We start from the raw sequence: 24,625 nt of genomic DNA on the forward strand, positions 1-24,625 counted from the left end.
CTCTTGTCTGTTCAGATTGTATAAAACCACTGAGACACGTGGCCATGAACCATATATCAGTTATTACATATTAGAAGTTTGTATGAGGTCCTTTTGTGTTGTAATCTGTGTTGTGTCAGACTGTAATCACTGAGACAAAGCCCTGCGAGTTTCTCACACTCAACAAGCGCCGTCATTGCGATGATCTTAGACACTGATTTGCTTTTCCTTCTACAGAGTTGGATTGCTGTAACCTGGCAAGTGATTTTTGATCAGTGTTACTATCTTTAGATCAGGACCTCCTAACATTTGGCGGATAAACATGAATAAACATGCTGCATGGTAGTGTAGCGCACAGATGCTGTTGTTAGGTCTTCTTCCTCAACCTCTTATTCAAGTGTGGGCGCCAAATAATGTAAATAATAATAATGATGATAGTAATAATAATTATAATTAGCACTTTTCATAAATAAGTTACAAAGCGCTTCTCAAAAGACATAAAATATATACAAGAGATGTATAGCGTAAAAAAAAACTTTTAAGTAATTAAGATTAAAAGAGAGAGCAAGCACAAGAAAATACAGTTCTAAAATTTTCAGCAGAGATTTGAACAAACATAGCTTGCCTAGTGTGCTCCAGCAGGTCGAGACCTACCAGAGCATCTCAGGCTGCACTTGGGCTCATATGGGGTTCAGCAAGTCAGAAATGTAGTCAGGAACCAGTCCCATAATGTGACTTGTAGGTACATATTTGACTTGTTTCTGATAGATAGGAGATCCTTCAAAATATTTGACCTTAAGGTAGCATGTAGACAGAGAGTATTAATGGATTGAGGACTGATCCCTGTGGTACTCCATGAATCATTAACATATTAAAACCCACTCTAAAACCAGACAACTCATGTAGATATACTAAAATTAGGAACATATACAATCTTCTGTTGGGTCTTATAAGTACATGTTGTATTGAGAATTGCAACAGTCTAATCGGGATTTATTAAAAGTGCAGAGTAGTTTCCAAGTGCTTTGCGGAAGAAAAAAAAAGTTGGCAATATTCTGAAGATGTAGGAAGGTCACATGGGATCAATATAAGGCTTGTTGCGAAAATGTGACTCTAAGACTCTCAGACTTAATGCTTGAAAACAAGTGTGAGCAAATGTGACTAACGGAAGAGTGCGGACCTATAATAACATCTGATATAGCAAATTTATCTGAACAAAGGTCTGAGATATCCAATTTGTTAGTCCTTGAGTGAAATGTTGGAGGATTTACAGTCCCCCATAGTCACACAAAGGTCCTTTTGAGGAGGAATAACATCAATCTAAAATAGTGGCCAATATGGCTACCCAGTGTTGAAGATATTCAGTTAAAATCAAGTGGTCAACTGTAGCAAAAGCAGCAGTAAAGATCTAAAAGCAAGGACAGATTTCACTGAAGGTTTATTATATATTGTTGTGTCATTCTGTAAAATCACTTATAACAAATGCACAATAAATCAAAATCTACTAGTCACTTGCATAAGTCAATTTTATGTTTTCATCTCAGCTTGTACATGATGCTGCTGCTCCAGTCTGTGAGGAAGGGGAGTGTTTGAGGCAAAATGCAGCTGATAACTGAACATAAAAGGCATCAATAGCATGAAAGGTTTTTCCTGCAGAGTGCCCTGTCAACTCTAGCTTCTGTTCATCAGATATTTGGTCCAGCAGAGCAGGTTTAAAGTCCATTATGCTTTTACTCTTCAGTTCATAAAATTTATTGGGGCATTTCTGTGAGGTTTTTGAGATAGACTTTAAAGGCTGTGATGCGGGGTGGCACAGTGTGATATTCTTATTTATTGAAGGCTTTCAAAGTCAGTCCTGCTGCCCAGTCGTGTTATTGTCAAGTATAGACGAAAAGACCCCTCAGACACATGTATGCAGGTTGTGAGTTGTTGATATCATTTATCTTCCCAGGGTGGTGTGTGTTGGTGGAGATGGGATGTTCAGCGAGATTCTGCACGGGTTGGTCACCAGGACCCAAACTGACCACGGTGTGGACCAGAACCAACCAGATGCTGAATTGGTGCCGTGTTCTCTACGCATAGGGATCATTCCTGCAGGTGAGCTTTCTGCATTATATCACATAAAACACACCCAGGGTTTGAAAACAGCAGTGCCTGCTCAATGGTTTAGGTGGAAATGATCTCGGGATGTCAAATTAAAGGAGTTTAACCTCGGGGTTACTCTGATTATATTCAGAGTTTTAAAGGAATAGTTAGTACTCACGTTAGATCCTGGACTAATATTAGGGCTAAACAATCAATCAGAATGTTATCAAAATCACAACATGGCTGAAATGTGTCACAACATACAATAAATGAAGCATTGTGTTGCTACAGAGATGCCCTGACCTACAAATCTTCTCCAGGCGTAAAGGAACATGCTTATTTGGTCCAAGCCTCAACAAAAATCATATTGTCATCATTTTTATATTGTTTTCAATGAAATTGAAATTCAAAAATTACCACTCCAACTGAAATTGTGACTTATATTGGAATCGCAATATCTGCCATGATTTATTTTATTTTTTTTTTTGTATATCATTCAGCCCTAATTGATACCACTCTCATATTTGTCCATTAAGTATGAGGCCAAAACCATAGCAGCTGGTTAGCTTAGCGTAAAGTCGGGAAAAAAGGGGAACCAGCTGGCCTGCAACAAAATCTGAAAACCAGCACCTCCAAAGCTCACTTATTAACATGTTTGTTAGCCGTTAGCTATCAAATAACCTATAGCTATTAAAAATTAGCTATAACTGTTAACTAAGCTAATTTCAGCTAACGGGAGCTGGCTGTAGCCTTAGATTTAACTGACAAACATGAGAGTGATATTGATCTTCTCATCTCACTCTGGGTAAGAAGTCATATTTCCATAAAGACTGAAATATTTCTTTAAAGCTTTTCAGAGTTAAAGTTAATCTAAATGCAAAATAATCACAAACGCAACAGAGTCAAACTTTTTAAGTCTTGGTGCTCCAAACACCTTGATGTGAAATAATCTAAGAAGTCACACAAGTCACACATTATAATTTGCCTACAGGACACAACTTATACTTTTTCTCAAATGTAAAAACTCTGGCTCCACTTTCACCACCGCTGCTGCTCTCTCCACCTACACATGCAGTATAACCCACGGCTGAATGCGCGGAGTTCACACAAACTCCCTGTGGGAAATGTAGGAAATCACTTTGGCCTGCATCATGAAGTAAAACAAAATAACATAATCGAATAAGTCCTGCAGTCGCAGACTGATGGTATAGAGGGCTACATTAAATGTACATGTACTCTACACGTATTGTGTTAATGTGTGATGGACGCCATGTTTCTCCCTAAATTATACAGGAGAGGTGCTGGAGTTTAAAAAAAAAAAAAAAAACTCAAGTGGTCAGTCCTGCAAAACAAAGTCCCTCTCCTCAGAATTGTTATTGATTCCCATTGTGAACAACTTCAGCCCCGCTGATCCCGCATTGCTGAGTTACATAAGAGAATCTCTATGGCAACAGCGCAGGGGGTATCACTAAGGCCCTGCGGAGGGTCAATCATTCCAAGTGCCATAAATGGGAACGTGCTGGGTGACATTTTGAAATCACTGTAATTTTCATGAGGATAGAAATACAGTGCACCAGTATGAAGCTATCCTGTGCACAGCTTGTTGGTAATAGCAGAAGGGTTCTAAAATCCGCTGGGAACATGGTAAAGGATTTTTAGGACAATTATAACCGATGACGCTATTATTTATTTTTTAATTTAGCCTATTTACAAAAGCAGATGAATTAACGGTAAGATGAGAAACACTATGATGTCTAAGATTTTCATACAACTGTGTAAAGGTCTAACATCTTATCATCACACTTCTGCTGAGGTACTTTAAGCTATCAGTGAATACTCAGTGCCGCTGGGATAGAAGCTCTCAACATACAACAACTGTTCCAGAGAGGTTTACAAGTGTCATTGGTATGCTGTTTTAGTCCAAGGACCTTCATGATACCAAATCAAACAAACCCTCTAATGGCCAAGGCCAACTTCTCTACAGTGTTATTAAACTCAGAGCAGGTTTTTGACATTCCTTCAAGAAGATTAAATAAGCACAGACATGTTGATGAGCAGTAGCTTAGTTTTTTTTAAAAAAGAAAGCACCTTCAAGAGTTTCAGACAGAAATAACAGGACCTGTGACATTCTTGTTCATAAGCAGCAAACATCACCTAAGTAGCAAAAATCAAAACCAAACCTGAGATTAAAAAATGTCACAGATTCAGTTTCATTTGTAAATTGAAACTGTGATTTTTATAAAACTAGCACAGCCTCGATGCTTAAAGGGCAGTATTTACAATATTATAGTAAAACCAGCAATTAACTGATCTTAGTATTGCCTATGTGGCCAAAGCCTCTGTGCCGAAGAGCTGAATTCTTCCAAAAAAAACATTGAAAAAATATATTAAATAAATTAAAAAAACACATTTTGCACTAGGTGAAAATTTCCATCATTACAGTGAATTAAATACTAGAGCACCAATTGTGTATTAATTCGCCACTGAAAATATTCCCCAACAAATGCATTATTTACTGCTGTTTGAGAAACATTTTGCTCAAGACAACAGTGCCCTGCTATTGAAGGAAACTGCTGAGTATTTTCTAATGAAAGTGCATAACTTACATCTTCAGTGGGAACAAATGGGCTTGGGGCAGAGAGCCACAGACAGGGTAGGACACTAACATATTGTTGGTTTTGTTCTTTTTGTGCGATTTGTTGATAATAACAAAAATACATAATAATATAATGACCAGCCTTTATTCTACTATAGATTACAGCGCCTGCCTTCTCCTACTGTTTTGCCCTAAGACAATCAGTGAGTCTTTGCCTTTCTGATCACTCTGTTTTATAAATGTCACCTCTGCCAGTCATTCATCTCAGACAGTCTGTAACTTTCTTATTAAAGTGGCAGTAATGTGTGAAATAATGGTGATAGTGGAAAGTGTCACTAACGTCTTGGCACACACACACACACACACAGACACAGACACAGACACACAGACACACGCAGACACAGACACACACACACACACGCACACACACTTTTTGCTGAAAGGCAACAACAGCAGGCATTAAGGTTTTGCTACAAAAGCTGCAGCCATAAATTTTGATTCTGTGCTTGTCCCATTACAAAGGACTGTACCTTTGCCACGTGGGAGTGAGTTATGATTTCATCACTATATTCATCAATATCTCTGCCAAAGTCATGGAAATGCTTCATCAAGGTATCATAGTCCTCTATGCTGAGGCTCAAATGAAGAGTCAACAACTCATTTATGGCCTTCTCTCAGAGCTTTTGTACACAGGCGTTTCCTCGTGACACTCTCCTGTTGGTTTTATCTGTTATGGTCTGACAGAGAATATCAATTAACCCTGAGACCCTGAAAGTAGATTATTTTGACGGAAAAAACCCAAGAAGTACATGTTGTTCAAAGATGCACTCGTCTGGTTCAAAAGGGTTCACTGATATCATTATATGATATTGTCACAAGTGCAGCTATAAATACATTCATGTGCTGAGGATTCAAACAGCGAAAATATCCTTTTTTTCGGAGGCAGCACTAAAAAGCATCGAGACTCCATTGTTGTCCCTGAGATAAAGATGATCTCACTGCCAAGACGATCTTACTGGCGAGACAGTTTTGGAGGGGGGGGGGGGGGATACAGATAAAAACTGGAACTTCTCCACTGAGGATATGTCTTGTGACAGTTTATGCTCTCTCCTCTGAGTGTGCCAACAGGCTACTGTGGCTGAGTAACTTAAGGGGGAATAAAACATTGAACATCTGAGGGCTGAACATCATTGAACATCTGTGTGTGCCACTTAAATCCATTCAAAGTCAGTTGGCTTTTACTGCGTAGCTTTAGAAGAGTCAAATGGCATATGTCACCGTTTTTTTACGCTCAGCATAATAGCAGGCAGTGCAGCGCTGTCAGGAGCAATTGGAAAGTGTTCGGATGTGATTATGAAGCTCGGAGGGGAAGAAGCAAAGGCCAGATAAGTGGTTTTCATAAAAAGTCAGAGAGAGAGCGAGAGAGGGAGCTCATCTTCATACTCATCTGTGTCCACCGCTGAATGACAGGCCTGATCTCCTCTGTCACGCTTCTGTGAGCCGGCTCAAAACATCGCTAGTTAGATTTCACTCTCCTCTCTCCTCTTTCCCTCGCCCTCTCCCCGTCTTTTATCAGTGGCAGTGGGCCCATTTCACCACTTGAAGATGATCAAAAGTAGGGCAGATAGGTCTGAAATTACGCCGTGTGGTGCAGAAAAAGAGCGATAGAGCCCTATTACCTCTCAAGTTGAAAGATTTAATGTCAAACTCAACATTTCTCTCGAGGCAGGGGGATGCCTCTTATCCTCCATTTGTTGGCTGAACATAGTCGATAATAGCCCAGGGCCCGGAGCTATCCGATTAGTTGACTTTATGACGGAAACGTCTCCTCACTTCCGCCGAATAAAATCATTCAACGGAGTTCTCCTTTCTTGTCGGCAGCTTTGAAAGACTTGTAACTCTACCAAGGGCCAAACCTTTTATGACTGACTTCTGATTAATGAATAAGACTTTTGTACACTTGTGATAAACATCTTTGCAGAGTCTGACAACAATCCTGGACAGTCTCTTCTGATAGATTAACACATAGTCCACTAATAAAAAGTAACCAGAACTCTGCTGCAAAAATGTTACTAATATAAATGTGGTTTTGTATCAATTTTTATTGTATTGTGTCTGAAAACTTTCACTTTCCAGTAGCTTGGTTTTCTGGTCTTAATTTACCATTTTATTTTATTTTTTATTCCTTTTATTGGTTTTATATGTCTTATTATTTTATTGTTCTAATTGTTATTTTATTAAATTATATTTTATTCCTACTTTTTAATAGTTTTAATTTCCATATCTTATTTTTACTGATCAGTTACTTATTTACTTACTCTTATTGTTTTTATTTTCTTCATTCCTTTTTTAAAATTCATTTGCATCATTTATGTGTTTGTTTTAATTTATGTCTTATGTTTTCTCTTTACACTATCCAGATAGTTCTTCTGTGATAACTCACGCTTTGTGCAGCTCATTGTGCTTCCACCTCGGATGAAATGTTCTATATAAATAACGCTTTGCTCACTGGTGTGTTCAAGTTCACTCTGAATGGTCGTACCAACCATTTTTCAAACCAGGTAATTTGGTTTGATAGAAAATATCAAGCATCTGATTCACTTCCTTTTAGCAGCAGGGGAGCAGGAAGAAACTGATTCAAAAACATGAATGGCAGTCGAGCCCGTCCCTGCAGCCATGCTGGGATGGGTCGACCAGCCAAACCAGCGCTGATGCATAAAGATAAAACAAAACTATGCCAGAGTTGAACGAACAGTAGCAGGAAATAATCACTAGGGAAACTACACTACCTACAAAACAGTCCCTTTAAACAGGGTTGCAAGAAGTGGGGCAACTAATGGGACATCGCTGAGGGTGAGAAGAGAAGTTTTACTACATATCCAGCAAAAAAAAAGGAATGAACAAATAAGATAATCTCAGCATTTTCAAAAAAAATTTCACCTTTGTGGTTTTTAGTCAAATGTCTCAACAACCATTGACCTGATTATCAAAAAATGTTTTCCAGGAAGTGTTAAATCATGTGCCATGATCAAGTTATTCTGGTTTGTTTTTAGAAAGCTGATACAAATCTAAATGAAAGCTGGTGTCTATGTGTGTTTTTCTCACTGTTGTTGGGTCAGATTTTCCATTGTGTGCACCACAATGACTTTTTTGATAGCAGGATGGCAAAGCTGAAATTTTAAACAGTAAAAGTTTGCTATAAGAATGTAAAAAAAAAACAATTGTTTGTTTTTGTGTGCCTGAAATTTTTTTTTAATAAAAAGGTCATTTTTCATTTCACAGTGTCTTTAACATGTCAGCGCTACAAAGGCTAACCATCGACCTGTGTGCCTCTCATCTAACAGGGTCCACTGATTGTATCTGCTTTGCCACAGTGGGAACCAACGATCCAGTTACTTCTGCTTTACACATCATTGTGGGTGAGTAGGAGTCACTGAAAGATTTACAGCACACGAGTTGTTTATCTCAGCATTCAGGGTGCCAACAGGTTCTATCTTAGGTTATCAGCGTTGTGTAATTGTTGTGTCACAACAACCTTTGAGTGATTGTTACAGCAGCTGCTTTTAGATTTGAATGTTCGTGTTTGCGCGTTGCATGTCGCAGGAAGCGTCGTTTTACGACTCCGCTCTCCTGGGTGTGTCTCAACAGGTGATTCCCAGCCGATGGACGTGTGTTCAGTTCACCACAACGACTTCTTCCTCAGATACTCGGTCTCGTTGCTCGGCTACGGTTTCTATGGAGATGTGCTGACAGACAGCGAGAGGAAGAGATGGCTAGGTCCCGCCAGATATGACCTGTCAGGTATGAGGGCCATCAGTCTCTAAACTTGAGTGGCACTTCAGGCTAAACCTGCCAACACACTGAAACCTTGTTTTTTTTTTTTTGTTGTTGTTGTTTTTTTACCTGTGGCCGCCTCTCTGGCCTCAGAGGTTACTTGACCACACACCTGCTTATATTACCGTTATGTAGCCTGGAGTTTATCCCAGAGCCTGCCTGTTTGGCTTTAGGTTCAGGCTTCAGAGGATTAAAGATATAAATCTAACACACAGCCTCAGGCTTATGGATTCACTGCAAACTCTTGAGTAGGTTTGTAGCGAGGCTCCCGAACACCAGCAGCATTACTCCTCCCACTGGAACCACACATAAATGTTTGCATTCATTGTTCTGTGAGGTGCTTTAAACAAAGGCATCCACCCTATCTTGCAATTTATGAAACCAGGCTAAATTAAACTGGGGCTGAATGTACAGAGGAGATATAATTCTGATCTGGAAAGTGGGGGTTATTTATGAAAGCATGCACAAAGCAAGTTCTAAATGTGAACATACGAGCTGCCAGTATGAACAAAGACACTCACACCTCTGCACAACAATCAGTTACAAATCAGGATGCACATTTGATGTGTTTTCCCATATTGTTAGCAGCGTCGAAATTTACATTTTCAAGTCGAATCCGTTTCCTTCCTCGTGAAATATTTGCAAAGCTGCGTTTTTGAAACCTGCCATGTTCAGATTCTGTGTTTACCAGCTTGCAGTGCTGCCGGTGCATTGCTGCATTTCATGGCTCGTTGCCGCCACCTGAAGATCAGTGGGAATGCTGTGAAACCACTGTGTAGTAGCGCACGTGCATGTGCATCCTCGTGCGCATCCACTAGACAAACAAATCAAGACTCACTCATAGGAAAGAGTTGGGGTGGTGTGCCTGTGCGCCTCTAATTCTACTCTATGTGTAGAAATAATCTAAATGAGCGTGCACAAGGTGCAAGCACAAAACTTTTGTGCACACACTATTTATAAAATAGGGTCCCTGGACTGCATCTCGTGCTACAAACACAATAAGTGCTTTTAAATAAAACTCGAAAATCTTTGTTGATTTTATATTGCCCAGTTAAACCCACAGCCTCCAGAGGGAAAGAACAGTGGTCCAATTAGCTTTGCAGATGTGTCAATTTTACTCTTAATCGTCTTGTCAGGTATAATTTGAGTTAAATTAAACAGAAAAATATAAAACATATTGGCGTGCGTTCAGTGGCCCACACTGTGCTTTTGTTTCAGGGGTCAAAACCTTCCTGAGCCACAACTACTACGAAGGCACCGTCTCCTTCCTCCCCGCCGAGGACGACATGGGGAACCCCAGGGACAAGCTGCAGTGTCGATCCGGGTAAATAAAGCATCGGACATATCCATTTTTCTACAGCTTTCCCAGCAGTATTTTACAACGTGCTAACTTATCTGATGCAGTGCGGGAGCAGAGTTGCCCCTGCCAGAGCTTTAAATGGGTAAGTTTACGTTGTCAGGAATCCTATCTGATTTATTGCGGGCTGAACACATTCAGTCTTTTCGGGGAAAAGTGCTTGACTAAGTGCTTTGGTTTTTGAGATGCAGGGTGCAGACATTGTTTGCATTCCTTGTGGGGACCGAAAAGAGGGGCTGAACACCATTAATCTGTAAAAAAAAAAACAAAAAAAAAACAAAACCAAAAAAAAAACCGGCATGTTTCCTGACAACTTGTTTTACCATTAAAAAGTGATTTGACTGCACTACAAAAGGCCTTACTAGCTGCAGACGTGTGTGAACAATTCCTGACAAAACTTTTAATATTTAAAGAGCTAAACACAGGTACAGCGTGTGTCAGTTTGAAATGGACTGAAATTTACTGCCACCTAATGAATCATTTAAGCTTGTTCAAGCCTTGCATGTCACTGCGACGCTGATGGTTTGATGATTGTAAAAAATAAATAAATAAATAAATAAAAAAAACAAGGTTATGCTGATATTTCAGGTGCCACGTCTGTCAGCACAAGCCCTCATCAAAGGACAAGCCGTGGGAGACGTCGGAGGAGAAGGAAAAGTCGGATAAAGGTACAAGTTTGGGGTTATTACTTGGAATATGTCAAACTAATCACACACACACACACACACACACACACAAAAAAGTGTATGTATCATTTCTCTGCCTCGTTATCTGCTTGTTTGTCTATTTTGAAACCATTTCTACACTGAGACTGAGATGTGCGGAAATGAGTATCTCTAAAGCTGTAGATGGAGAGAGAAAAGACAAAAAAATAAAATGAAATAAAATAAAATAAAATAAAATAAAAGGGAGAGAAGACAATCCCACTCTGGCTGACTTTTTCCTTGAAGTCACACACACACACGCACACACACACACACACACACACACACACACACCGCAAACCAAATCAGGGGAGATTTGCATTTCTCTCTTTTTTCGGGGTAGATTAAGGACCTGAGGTGGACTGAGTGTAAATAACATCATCTTCTCCTTCTCAAATTTCACTTCATCTCCATTTTCTGTCGGGGCTGTTTTTCTCCCGCAGCATGGCAAAATTCTTGATGAGATTCTTGATGAGTTATTGACGAGAAAATATAAACTGATTTTAGTGACACTGTGCAGCTCCCCATTGTTCACCCGCCGGAGCCTTTTTTTTTTTTGCCTATCGATTTCTAAATCTCCATAATCCACTCTCTTCGTCTGCTTGATCAGATTACATGTTCCTGGTGTGTGTCTGTCCACCAGAGCCACGAGTGGGACAACGTCACCTCCTGTTCCCTCGACCCTCCCCTCCCCCTGACCATTCCACACACACACACACACACACACACACACACACACACACACACACACACACACACACACGCTTCATTATCCACAGTCCTCCCAACCCACCAACACAGCAGCACAAACCTCTGGAGGCAGATGAAACTGACTCCTGTGTGTGTGTGTGTGTGTGTGTGTGTGTGTGTGTGTGTGTGTGTGTGTGTGTGTGTGTGTGTGTGTGTGTGTGTGTGTGCGTGCAATGGTGCATGTTTGTGTGTGTGTACTTTGAGCTGCAGATGAGCTGTGTGCGTTCTTTTTCCTCTCTAATTAGTGTCGTGATGTTAAATTCAAGATTTTCTATCTTGGCCTGGCTATCTGGGAGTGCGGCTTCCTATGGAGTGTGTGTGTCTGTAAGTGTTGGTGGATGTGTTGTGTGTGTGTGTGTGTGTGTGTGTGTGTGTGTGTGTGTGTATTTTCTTCCTGTGTAAATATGAAAGCGAGCGTAACCTGTTTGTGTATGATGTGTGACAGACTCCCACTAATCAGGAAGAAATTTGGCTGTGCCAGCTCTGACAGGGGGTTTGCCTCACGCCAGTGCTGCTGTTTGTTTTGGGGTTTTTTGGGGGGGGGGGTGTTTCTCCTTCCTGGCGAGGGGAAATCTCAGACAACTGCTAAATCAATGAGGCACGACACACTCTCTGCAAATGAGCCAGCCTGTCCTCCGAAAGCAAATACTCATTTGGAAACGTTTAATGCACAGCCCACAGTCCACAGTTGGATTTGTTTGGTTTTTTTGATTTTTTTTTTTTTGTTTTTTTTTTTGTTTTTTTTTGTTTTTTAAATTTAGGTTTAATCACTGCTTCCCAATTAGAACATTGTTGTTTTTATGTAGCCTCGGCGGGCTTGTTATCATCCGTTCGCGTTATCACCTCTGTAAGTTTGTTTTTGCAAAATGAGGGGGAAAGGTAATGAATCGTTTAGCTTTCTGAGATCACATAATTTTCCCTCTGAGACGCTCATAAAACAGTCAGACGCTGATTTGGACGTCTATGATCACTTCTTGCAGCTTACTCCAATGACTATCACCCTGGTGACAGGAGCTGGCAGTCCCGCGGGTGATACCGCTGTGTCTTTGATAGACCATCCCTTGTAAACAGTCTCTAATCTCCGAGGAACAGAGTGGTGATTTGTGAGGTGCAGCCATCGCATCTGTCATTTGAGATTTGGAGGCCACGTGTGCATTTAATCATAACAAGAAAAACTTGAAGTTAATCCAGTCCGTCTTTTACCTGCTGTGTGTTCCCTCCTCTTTAGATATGGTGAACCCTTCCCCGGCCGAACTTAATTGCGTTTCATAACAGCAGACATTCAGCTTTAGTACATTAATTTCGGCTTCAAAGTTTCTAACTCGGCTCGATCATGAGGGTAAAAGCTGCTCTGAGGATTCCTGCCAAAACATCTGGATCTTAATGGACCCTCATCAGCATCACCGCTGTTGTGTGACAAGCTTGGAGCTTAACCTCAGGACTCATAAAGCCAAATACACAGTATGATTTCAAAACCATATTCCTGATGGTACACAGATGATTTGCTCCAGCACTTCTGGAATAACCAAACAGGAGGCTGAAAGGAATCGGGATTTTGGAGCTCATATTTATCTTATCTAATTGGTGCAAGTAAGTAGCTTAAGTCTGGCAGAATACTCCAAACAAACTCAAATAAGGCATGTTTGCAAATGTGATGGAACTGCTGTTGAATACAGCAATGCAAAAGGAAAAAAAAAAAGCACAGCATTTTTACTGCAGTACAAGGTTTCCTCATTTAAAAAAACATCAGTGTCAAATGGAGGAGCTTTAACACTGCAATACAAAGAGAAGAGTGACGGAGGCCAGGGATGGTTAGTGGATAAGGCTCCAGCTGCAGCGCTTGATTTTTGTTGCAAGCTCGACATTTTCCCTGCGTGAACATGCCAAATTTCATTCTACTTTGAGAACACTTGAATAAAAGGGAGTTTGTTTGTTTGGACTTCAGTTATCGAGTGTACTGCTGCTGAGAGTCCCTACGCAAAGTGTTTAAACTTGACTTCTTTAGTGTGGTTTCACAACCAAACATAGAATAAGTACGAGAAATGAAAACACTGGAAACTTACCTCAAAGCACAAATTTGAAGAGGTTTAATAGGACAATATTTTATTTTAAAGTTCTTTGTTTGGACTGGATTTCAAATATTAAATCCTGAATTCATGAGATTTTGGTGGTTATCTTTACAGTGCTGAAAATACTTACTGGTTTTCTGTTTGTAGTTTAGAGAATTTACATAATCTAATCTAATCTAATCTAATCTAATCTAATCCTTTAACTCTTGACTCCTCTGTTTCAGATAGCAGCAGTGGTTGGAGTGTGATCCGTGGAAAGTTCATTGCCATTAATGCAGCCAGCATGAGCTGTGCGTGTCCCCGAAGCCCGAAAGGCCTGTCGCCCTCCGCCCACCTCGCCGACGGCACCACCGACCTCATCCTCGTCAGGAAGTGTTCCCGCTTTGACTTCCTCAGACACCTGCTTCGTCACACCAACAAAGAAGACCAGGTAGGAAGGAGGGAGGTGGTGTTAACTCATCTCGTGTGTGATTTTTTTTTTTTTTTCTCCCTCGTTCTTGTACTTCTACAGTCAGGTACATGAGTCAACATATTTCAGAGCTGAAATGATTCAGGAAAATTCATGTGATTTGGATCCAGCTGGGATGAAAGAAGCCTCCTCTTCAAAGAGTGAAGAAATCACCAAAAAAAAAAAAAGAAACAGAGAGAAAACCCACAAAACTTTTGAGACAATTTTATCCATCCATTCCAAAATAAAAAAACTCCTGTGCAGCAGAATTTAGTGCTCAGCATCAAGAGTTTCTCAATCTGTACACTGATGAATTGAGAGTGTGTTAAATCTGTGAATGAGCCTGCTTGCTGTGCTAGCACCTCCGTTTGCTGACTCCGCTCAATTTCCCAACTATGGTTCACTTTAGTTCAAATGCCTTAGCCCTTGTGCCTTCCCACGTATCATAAATAACCTCCACCCTGGTCCGGAGAGGCACCAGTAATCGCTGCATCAGGGATATGCTGTATGGGAGAACAGGCTGATACCAGACTAATGCCCTCTCAGGATAGTGCAAGTATTACCAGGGGAAGTCTGGTGATTAGTAATTATTACCTCAGGAAGGACCTCGGGATGTTTATCCCATTTAGAAGAATCTTGTAAGTAATTTCAGTAGCTGTCTGGTAAAAGTGTGAAATTGCAAAGTGTGTTTTGAGCCAACGCTGACATCCCGAGGTGAGCTCCAACTCTAAGATCAACACTTTGACTTCAGCACACAGTATTTGTATCACTCTTGAAATAAAGCTTTATCAGATTAGGATATTATATATTTGCAGCTTTAAATGTAATAGGATTCAGACCAGGAAAAAGACAAGTTGTTATGTAAAGAAAAGTGTGCAGCGGCTGTTGCTATTAACAGTGAAATTTAGCAACTTGAGGAAAGACTTTGCTGCTCTTGTGACATGAAGCTGCTGCAGTCCAGCAGACGTGGGGAATTTGAGTCACATGACTTGATTCAAGTCAGACTTAAGTCACAAATTTGAGGCCTTGAGACCTTCTTTACTAACATTCATAAAAGACTTTTTATATCACGCCAAACCAGAAGTTATCTCAAGGTACTTTTCAAATAGAGCAGGTCTAGATAGGACTCTTTTATAATATTAAAGACTTTGTCTTGGTATTCATGACTTGAGACTTAGACTTGAGACAGATGACTTGAAAAGAGTTCTTTTTTTTTTATGAAATATTTGCATTTTCTAGATATATTCTTTCACATAAGTTACATTTTGTTCTTGAAACATGATGGAGTGATCGCTTGTGTGATGCCCACAGACCAGCTGTCATGATGAGGGGCTAAATCCAAAAATACTCAAATTTGGATTACAGGAGGACAGAGAAGTTTGCAGCTTCCACACGGAGATGTAAATGTCACAAAATGTCAGGTTTATAAAAAGGTGTCAGCTGCAACAGTTTTCATCCCTGTAGAAAATAAAATAAACTTTTCATGACCACCATCTTTAAACTGATTTAAATAAATGAGCAACACCACATCGTTAGAATTTCGTATAACTTGACCCATGACTCGCTTCCTCTGAGCAATGACTCGACTTGACTCGCTTCATTGTCACTACAGTAACTTGGGACTTGCACATGTGTGACTTACTCCCACCTCTGTGGTCCAGAGTCACCAGCAAGAGGCTACAGTATCCATCTAAGACACAAGATTAAAATCGGATCCATGGATGGCGGCGTTGATCAGTTGGTCCGCTTTGGTCCGGACAGAAATATCTCAGCAAGTATTAGATGCCACCAGCAGGTTAACACTTTTGCTTTACCGTGGTATCACATCATCGTCTGCAGATCACATCCAGTGTCTCGAGGGCCCACAGTGAAACGTCACGATTTGGTGCGTCTCTACCTTCAGGCCGTCGTGGCTGCTTTACTTGCAGCACACTGTGGTAGACAAGTAGTCGTATGAGTAGGGCGAGCGGGACTTTGCATCAGAGTTCACTTAATATCAGCATCACTGTCCAGCCAAGCGGAGAGAAACAAGGAGTGAGGAGCCACTAAGTGTATTCATGGCCTTGTCAGAAAGCCTTTTAGGCAGACCGTCCAGCTTGAATGCAAAGCGGCTGCAGTCATAAAGTGGGTCTGATGTGAAATAAATGGCTGTCACTCCGCTTTCGGGATGAGAGAGGGCGAGAAGGGGAGAGACGGAAGGTGGCGAGCGAGAGAGAGAAAGAGAAAAAGAGGGGAGAAGAAAGGAAAAGAGAATAGAGAGAAAGTGGCACCCCGTGAAGTCGAAGAAAATAGTGTGCCGGACAGAGCTGAACCTTTCTGTGACACTGAGTGAGATGAAAGGGGATTTTGACAAAATAATTTCTTTTCATCTCTCGCTCTCTCTCTCTTCTTCTTTCGCTCCTCGGCCGTTTACATAGTTTTCATGCACCTCCATTTTATCTGACCTCTTCTCTCTCTCCTTCTAATTCTCTTTTCCCATTTTTTTCTCTTGTTTTGCTGTTTTCCGTTTCATAAATGGCGAGATGGAAGCATAAGCCCACATGTAGTTTTGCTTTTCATTATAAAATCAGTAGGAGTCCATAAAAAGACAATACAGGAGAAATTAACTTTTTACCTCACCCACCAGGAGCTAATAAACTCAAAAAGAATGACATGCCAAGAATCATTTTACCTTGCAATACAATCATCATATTTCAGACAAATATTCCACTGCCTCTTTTCAGTGCTTTTTTAATGTATAAAAATAAGTTGTTTATGTTCAATGTGAGACGTTTAAATGCTCAAAAAGTTCATGTTGTTTTCGAAAGTGACCGTGTGATTCATCCACCAAAGACAGATACAGTGACAGTTGACACTTGATGCATTCGTTTTTTGTTTAATTTTTTCCCTAAATTTTGGATCCAAAATGGAAGAGGAAAAATGTAGCAAGACTACACTGAAAACTTTTCATTGCTCAGTAATAAAAATAAAAATTTAATCTTGTTAAAATGAAATCTTGAAATTATAAGTTTATGTAACATATTCTCAAACCAAGTTTTCTTACATCTTTTAGCACATGTGCCGTCATCACTTCTCTGTTATTGTGCCGTATAACTGAACTGCATCTTGACTTCAAGTCATTCGAGACAGTAGGGTTTTAACCTCTGCACCATCTGTGGGCACATCTGTTCCTTCATCCGCTCATCTCTCCTCCCCCTCCCCCTCCTCTCTTTCATCTGTTTCTCATCCACCTCTGCCCCCCCCCCCCCTCCCCCCCCCCCCCAGTTTGACCACTCCTTTGTGGAGGTCCACCGGGTGAGGACGTTTCGTTTCCAGCCGCGCCACCAGGAGCCGGTTTCCCTAGAGGACCTGAGCGAGACCCCGAAGAAGAAGGGCTTCGGTCCCATATGCTCCGGCCAAATGACCTGCAACTACAGCAAAGCCCAAAGCAGCTGGACCTGCGACGGGGAGATCCTGCCTCATGCTGCCATCCAAGCCAGGTAACTGAACTCCCAACATACAGTAGTTCAAGCAACTTAATCCATGCTTTGCAGCTTTATGCTTCATCTGAAATAAAGAAATTGCTCATCTGAAAACTAAAGAAAGTCAAAAAATAAAGTAGAAACTGCCACCAGTGGAAAAAAAACAGGAAAATGTATTGTTATTTATCTGTCATGATGATCATGTTTACGGCTTTTTAAAACTGTGAAACTGAACGCGTTATTATGCCGCTAAAGAAAGACACAGTTCAATCACTTTTCCTCTTTCCCCACTTATTTTCCATTTCATGAAACCTGTGACGAAAGACAGAGGGGGTCGTTCTCAGCACAGATGACGAGCGCCAAATGGCTTTGAATCTGTGCAAATAATATTGTAGAGGCAGGTATAATGGAAGAAGTGTTGAAATACTCTTGGAGTTCATATCTACTGCATCGCCATGGTGGGGTATTCACGGTCTTTTCTTTTGGGTGTTAAGCTATAATGTTGGTTTAAATTGCCCTAAAATGCTTCTGAGTGTTATGAATCGAAGCCTAAGAGGGAATAGATCATGTTCTGTGTTCACCTCACATTGAAGGAAAACTCACACATACAGTTTTTTAGCCACACTAGCCTTTGATCTAAACTGAAATATCTCAATAATTAATGAATTGCTATGAAATTCTCTACAGAGATTCGTGTTGCTCAGAGAATTATTATTTATGACTTTTGGCTACTTCATGTAGCATCATTATCCAACTTTTCATTTGTCCAATACTTCGGTTTAGTGGGTGTACTGGCGCACGTATGCAAGTCTAAAGTATATAGACACCCATGGGCAGGATTTACACTACAGTATACCTACCTAAAAACAGCTACAGATACATATCAGTGCACATCTTCCGGACTACAGGCAATCATGTCACAGGCTTTTATGCTCAGTAATCTGTGGGTCCACTGAAGCTACAGTATACCCACCTACCAAGATACCACTACACTACTGCTAATTAGCAGGTGTTAGCATGCTTATGTGCAAAATAAGATGATGAACATGCTAAATCCTATACCAGCTATCAAGTAACATTGCCATTGTGGGTATGTTAGCATTTAGCTCAAACGGCAGCAGTGCCTAAGTTCAGTCTCACAGAGCTGCTAGCATGGCTGGAGACTCCTATTCTGGTTATACTGGCACAACACTGGCATGTTGATGTAATTGTAGATCATCAAATGCCAAACTACCGCCTCTTCTTGATGCTTAGTATTAGCTGGTAATATAGAAGTTCTCCTGCTTGGCTTGACAGAAATGAGAACAGCAGTGCCATTAGCGCTGCTATTGTCCAACAGTGTCTGATCTGGAGACTCTTTCCCTGTTCCCTGCCGGATGAGCTTGGCACCTCGGTGGAATTGCCACCCCCCACCCCCCACCCCACCCTCGTTATTCTGGCCCTGTCCACACTTCAGCCTTCCCCCGACTATCAGATCTCTATATAGCCGGTGTGGCACAGTTTGACGCATCATTTATTTCATGCTCCATTGTACTTTGCCAATGATGCATGGCGCTGTAATGTTGCTAATTTAATGGCCCTCCCCATGTTAAAAGGCTACTCCCCTTTAATTAAAGCAGAAGTCCGTCCTTTTATTGCCTCTTCCTCTCTGCTAATCGTTCTTGGAGTGAGCCAGCCAGTGTGCTGCTCAGATAATTAATGGTAATAACCCAGGCGAAACGGAAAGAAAGTAAGAAAGAAAAAGAACGAAGGAAAGAATTTTGCTTTTAAAGTTAAAAAATACACATTTGGAAGTGAAGCTCAAGGTGCCACAATGATTGAACCAAACAACTGAAACAAGTTAGGGTGCACTTATGTGATTAGAACCTAAAATATGCTGCTCCCTTGATTTTAGAGTTATAGTAAAGAATGTTTGGTGTTTTTGTGGTGCATGTGATATATAACATTCTGGAAATATAAGGCAATACAACATACTGTCAAATAGCAGCCATCTTGCTTGTTCACTGCTACTTTTTATAGTATACTAGTATACTTTTACCTTGTATGCATCAGGATCTGTTATGTGTGTCAGCCCCATCTGTATTATAACATCTGTTATAGCGGCTCTTTAAAGGTCTTTATACTTTACACACCACAAAGATTGTCTCACTTTCAAGTTTGCGTGTCAAGTCTGCACACAAGGGTGCCGTTCCATTGCTTTTACATCTGCCACATGGACAGTAAAGTGTCATTGAAATGAGCATAGTCATTAAGTTGATGGTTTGTTATTCAGGCTAAATGATGCGTTGTGTGTGTGTGTATTTATGTGTGTGTGTGTGTGTGTGTGTACTCTCTCTCTCTCTGCAGTGTCCAGTGCCAGTTGATCAGGCTGTTTGCCCGCGGTATCGAGGAGCAGCAGCAGCAGCAGTAGTGTGTGTTTGAAGACCTTTGCACACTGCGGGCCCTGGAGCCAAGCACGTACTGCTCAGTGGACTTAGAGCTGGATGGGATATTTAGCCGCTAGAAAACAAAACACAAAGTTGCACTTGGCAAGATTCTCCTGGAAAAAACACATGCATCACATCAGTGTAAACCCCAGATGCTGGCATCCCATCTCTCTTTAATGTGTTAGCCTGAATGAAACGTGCAGGAAGTCCTCTCTCTGCACAAGAAGTGATGGGATGAATCTTAAAGTTGAAGAGCTGCCACCACCAGCCATAAAAAAGGAAAGATGAAGATGCGAAGAGACGTTTCTGAAGACCGCAAAAGTAGCAGCCTGGGTGTTCACACAGCCACATAAAACAGAGATGAACTGGACTGAGCTGGATTCAGCCACAACAATCAGCTAAAGATTTCCATACTGCCATGAAGGAGAACTCAAATAGGATTTCTCCCTATACAGAGAGGAGAGGCAGCCAAGGAGATACAGCTTTGTAAGGATGAAGAAAAGAATGCATGTGAAGTTCAGTGACAAACTGAAAAGACTTAAAATGCCAGGACTGCAAAAAAAAAAACAAAAAAAAAAAAAACAAAAAAAACATGCAATCTGATCCTCTCTTTTTGGGGAAAATTGTTTCATCTGTGACCCAGGTGAAAACAGATATGAGCCAGGGGCACTAATGAAAAGAGCTGAATACCCTGCTAATACACTAACAGGACCCCGGTGGCTTCTGGGTAATAAGGCAAAGTGGCTGCTAAGTGATTTGGTGTGTCTCAGCACTGCTGCACTGCACCTGTGGCTCTGAGCTCTGCTCCTCTCTGGCTAAAAACTACAGACAATTCAGGCATCACCTGGGATTAGCCAGAATTATGCATTTGTCAACATTATTAGAGATAATCTATTGTAAGGCTCTGAAATTAGCCTCATTTAGCTCCTTTTAGTTGTAGGTCAAGCTGGTCTTGACTTGTCTGGAGAAGAAAACCAGCAGCATTTCTTTTTGCTTGTCCTGCATCAATGAAACTATATCAAACTGCATACATGATAATAATACGTTACGTTAGGGATTTGTGTGTGTGTGTGTGTGTGTGTGTGTGTGTGTGTGTGTGTGTGTGTGTGTGTGTGTGTGTGTGTGTGTGTGTGTGTGTGTGTGTGTGGGGAGGGTTGAGTGTGTTTTCCACAATCCGTTTGAGACTTGCAATCATTGGAGTGTGTATGTGTGTTAATGTGTCTGTGAAGGTGCCAATGTGATGAGTTAGCTTTATCACAATTAGCCTCATGACTGCCATTTTGCAGATGTTCTCTCACTGTAGCCAACACACTGCTAACACAAGCATCTATAGATGAGCACAGACAGGCTCACACATGCAGCTTCTATCTCTCGGTAATGTAAGGTCTTTCTGTCTCACACGCTCTCACGCACACTCCATAAAAGCCCCGTCCTCTCTTTGAATCCTCTCCAGTTCGGTTAATACTGGCTCTGGATGTCAGTAATGCTTCACCTTCAGCACTCACTTTTGTCAACTTACAGTATGATGCTATTTCAAAGACTCAGATGCTTTTAAATCCTTGTGCACGTGCGCGCACACACACACACACACACACACACACACACACACACACACACACACACATGCAAAGAAGCAAGGGGGATTTAGCAATTTATGACTGACAATGCAAATGCTGCAATTTGAATTCCCTTTGCTTTTGTGTAAGAAGTTACAAATTTTAATGATATTTCCACTACTGTAAGTTAGCAAGCTATGCTAACTAGCTTCCACTAACAAGAACATTTATTACTTTTTGCTAATACTATTTTACCACTGTACACCTAAAGCTCCCGTACACTGACTAGTGTGTCCCTGAACTATATAAAGGAAGGCTTTTGGCTAGCTTTAGCAGACTCTTTTTCATGTGGTAAATGCAAATGACAAGACTGGTAAAACTCACAACAGAGGGGAGTCCTGTAACCTCAGCATGGGACTCATGTGACTGTGCCAATCACAACTCGAAGTAGCTAACTACCATGAGGAGTCACTGACATTTTTAGTCATTTATTTATTTTTATTTTTTGTTTTTTTGAGTCACAGAGTAAAGACTGCTGAAATCACAGATGTTACTAAGCAACATCGATCCTGAAACTCGTTATCTGTCTGTGTTGGATCTGAAGTTATATTACGATATCTTTTTAGCGGAACCAAAAAAATCTCGCCCCCTGGAGGACACTAATATAGGCTACACAAATCACAACAAACACCAGGGAGATATGTTAACTGATTTTCTAGCAAAAATTAATTTGAATTTCAGCTCGACCTTACTAAAATATGGAGGGCACAGCAAGACCGAATAAAAACTTAAAGTCGTAAACACATAAATTAAACTGTGATGTAGTTATGTGATCTATTTTTTTTAAAAAGCTTAATAAAGTGCTTTTGAAGTGTGGTTCTTTCTCTGTCATTTGTGTGATCTTCATGTGTGTGCTTGACGCCACTGATGTTTCATTCCCTCCTTGTCTTTTCCTCAGTCACACATACGCGCTCCCACACATGCACACAAAAGGTCAGAGCTCCTTTGCTCTGGCTTTCTCAATCTCACTCTCCCTCTGTCTCCCTGTATGAGTAGAATTTAATAGGGTGCTCTGATGTGAGCGAGATGTTTCATTAAAGAACATCAGACATCAAAGGTCTCTGCTGAGATGGAGTGGTATTTCAAGCTGTGCTCATTCTGCACACAGTCTGGATCTTGTTTCTTTTTTCATACTACAAGGTAATTCCAAAATGTCAGACAGCAAAAGAGAATGGAAATCTGAATTTGGTAACTGTAATCATTTAAAATTTCTAACCACTAATATTCAAAATGTGGCTTAAATGGATTTGGGTGTCAAAATAGACCAAAACAAACCAATGAAAATAGCTAATGTCTGTTTGGTGTGAATTATTCACCTACTGACAGTTAAAATGCACCAGCAGAGCAGTCATTCTCTGAAATGTGTAGTGTCCATACTCATAAAACCTCCTAGTCAGCTACAAATTACTTCAAACCAAACATGTTGAAATCTTCTATCCATGCACCAGTGACAAAGAAACAATTTCTTATGTGTATTCTGTGGAAATAACATTGCTGCTGAACCCAAACCACATTTATTATCTTTTACAGGCCATGTGAAAGCACATAATTTATAGTTAGCATGATATCATCTGCCAAAACCACAGAGATAATGTCACTGTCAATTTATGACAATTTGTCTATCAAACAATAACAGAGATCACAAAAAAGGCAAAAGGCAAAAAAAAAAACCCAAATTATATCCAGAAAGACTTAAATAGCACATGACATCTCCTCTGGCCTAACAATTTAAAGAGAAGGGAACATGACATAGAAATGGACATACTAAATTATAATTTCATAGATTAATTTTATTAATTCGTGACATGTAAACTGACCATAATCTTTAAAATTGGTGTAGTGTCACTTTAGATTAAAGCTGCAATAATAAGTTTTTTTATATGAAGAGTGGCTCAAATGAGTATGTGTAATGTGAAAGGTTTGATTCATAGCAAGTTCATTCTCTGTGGAGCGTGTTAGCGCCATTCAGCTCATTGTTTTGGTTTTATGACCTGCAACTTTAATGTTTTGGTTCTCGTCGATCTCATTAGTGTCACTTCCAGCCACAGCAGGCAGCTGTTCCAATAAAAAAAAAAAAAAAAAAAGCTTCAATAAACTCACTATGCTACCTGTCCAGCACCAGACAACGTTGAGCAACTTGCTGGTGAACATAATGAAGCAATTATATGCTAAAGAGCATCTTGCCCTGCCTCTCCCAGGAGGTGCAGCTTTAACTACCTCTCAGGATACATGTTAGATGGAAATATACCAAATCTGTTTTGCTCAAAATTCCACTAATTGTGTGCACAATTAATCTTCAGCTAATGAACTTCTCCCAACTTTCAAAATGTATTATATGGATCAAAATGTATTTATTATAGTTATCTCTCACTACTTTTGACTACCAAAGTGTGACTGTGCTATTCTGCTGTTATAAGTAGGTATTGAATCATCTCTAATGAAGTGACTGACTGTCCTCAAAATGGTCACACATTACTCTAATATAAGGACTAGTGTGGCAACAAACACCAGAGGGATTTTCCAGCCTCTTCAACTTGCAGCAGCACCTAAAATTGTTTTCCCTCCGTCTCTTTTTCTTCCCTCATTTTCTTGCCTTGCTACTTTCTTATTGATTTATTTTCCATCTGCTTGTCTGCAGCCCATTGAGAGCCGCTATCTCATTCCCACATCCCACCTGAGACACAAGGTGAGACGAAACAGTGGGCAAACACCCTCTGCCGCGCACACACACACAAAAAGCAGTCGGCTGTCCTCAATTCACCAGTGTCTTTAACCAAAGAAAGGGCTCCTAACAGGACGTGACGGTGCTGCCGCGTCCCCTGGACACTCTTATTCACACTCTCACCTTCACACACACATGCATACACTTGCATCACACTTGCATCAACTCGCGTCTCTTTTCTCTCCTCATGTAAAGACTCACACCTGACATATGCTCTCACCCTCTCTTCTTTTTTTAATTTCCTCCCTTCTACCCTCGTGTGCCTCCCACACACATTCTCTCTCAAGAGACTGTGGCTTTATGAGGAGTATTGTGGACCCACTTTGTGACTAGTACACAAGCAGCTACACAAGATTCGTGCACCTTCCTCCACCTCCAACATTATTTTCTTCCTAACTTTTGTCTCATCTCTGATGCACACAAGCAGTAGAAATAAAGCCAGGCACACAGACAGACTGTTCTGCAGTGGTGGCAAGCAGAAAGGGTGAACTCAGTTAAGGTCCTTGTGATGGCAGGCAGCCTTACACTCGCCTTGGTTGCATGACAAATAATTACAGCAGCCCAATCTGGAAAATTGT

General features: G+C 40.7%; 1 protein-coding gene across 2 annotated transcripts in view; it reads left to right on the plus strand.

Moving 5' to 3' along the window:
* cerk (ceramide kinase) overlaps positions 1-22,141 on the plus strand; it is a 40,439-nt gene extending 18,298 nt beyond the window's left edge. For both annotated transcript variants that reach the window (XM_022749831.1, XM_022749833.1), the window contains 8 exons: positions 1,931-2,076; positions 8,005-8,079; positions 8,309-8,461; positions 9,713-9,818; positions 10,440-10,519; positions 13,599-13,804; positions 17,087-17,301; positions 19,630-22,141. In XM_022749831.1, the coding sequence (XP_022605552.1) occupies positions 1,931-2,076; positions 8,005-8,079; positions 8,309-8,461; positions 9,713-9,818; positions 10,440-10,519; positions 13,599-13,804; positions 17,087-17,301; positions 19,630-19,693 (1,045 nt within the window). In that variant the 3' untranslated portion in view covers positions 19,694-22,141. The remainder of the gene's footprint in view (positions 1-1,930; positions 2,077-8,004; positions 8,080-8,308; positions 8,462-9,712; positions 9,819-10,439; positions 10,520-13,598; positions 13,805-17,086; positions 17,302-19,629) is intronic.
* The last annotated feature ends 2,484 nt before the right edge of the window (positions 22,142-24,625 follow it).

This window comes from Seriola dumerili, unplaced genomic scaffold, assembly GCF_002260705.1.
Source record: "Seriola dumerili isolate Sdu_G_001 unplaced genomic scaffold, Sdu_1.0 BDQW01000138.1, whole genome shotgun sequence".
NCBI lineage: Eukaryota > Metazoa > Chordata > Actinopteri > Carangiformes > Carangidae > Seriola > Seriola dumerili.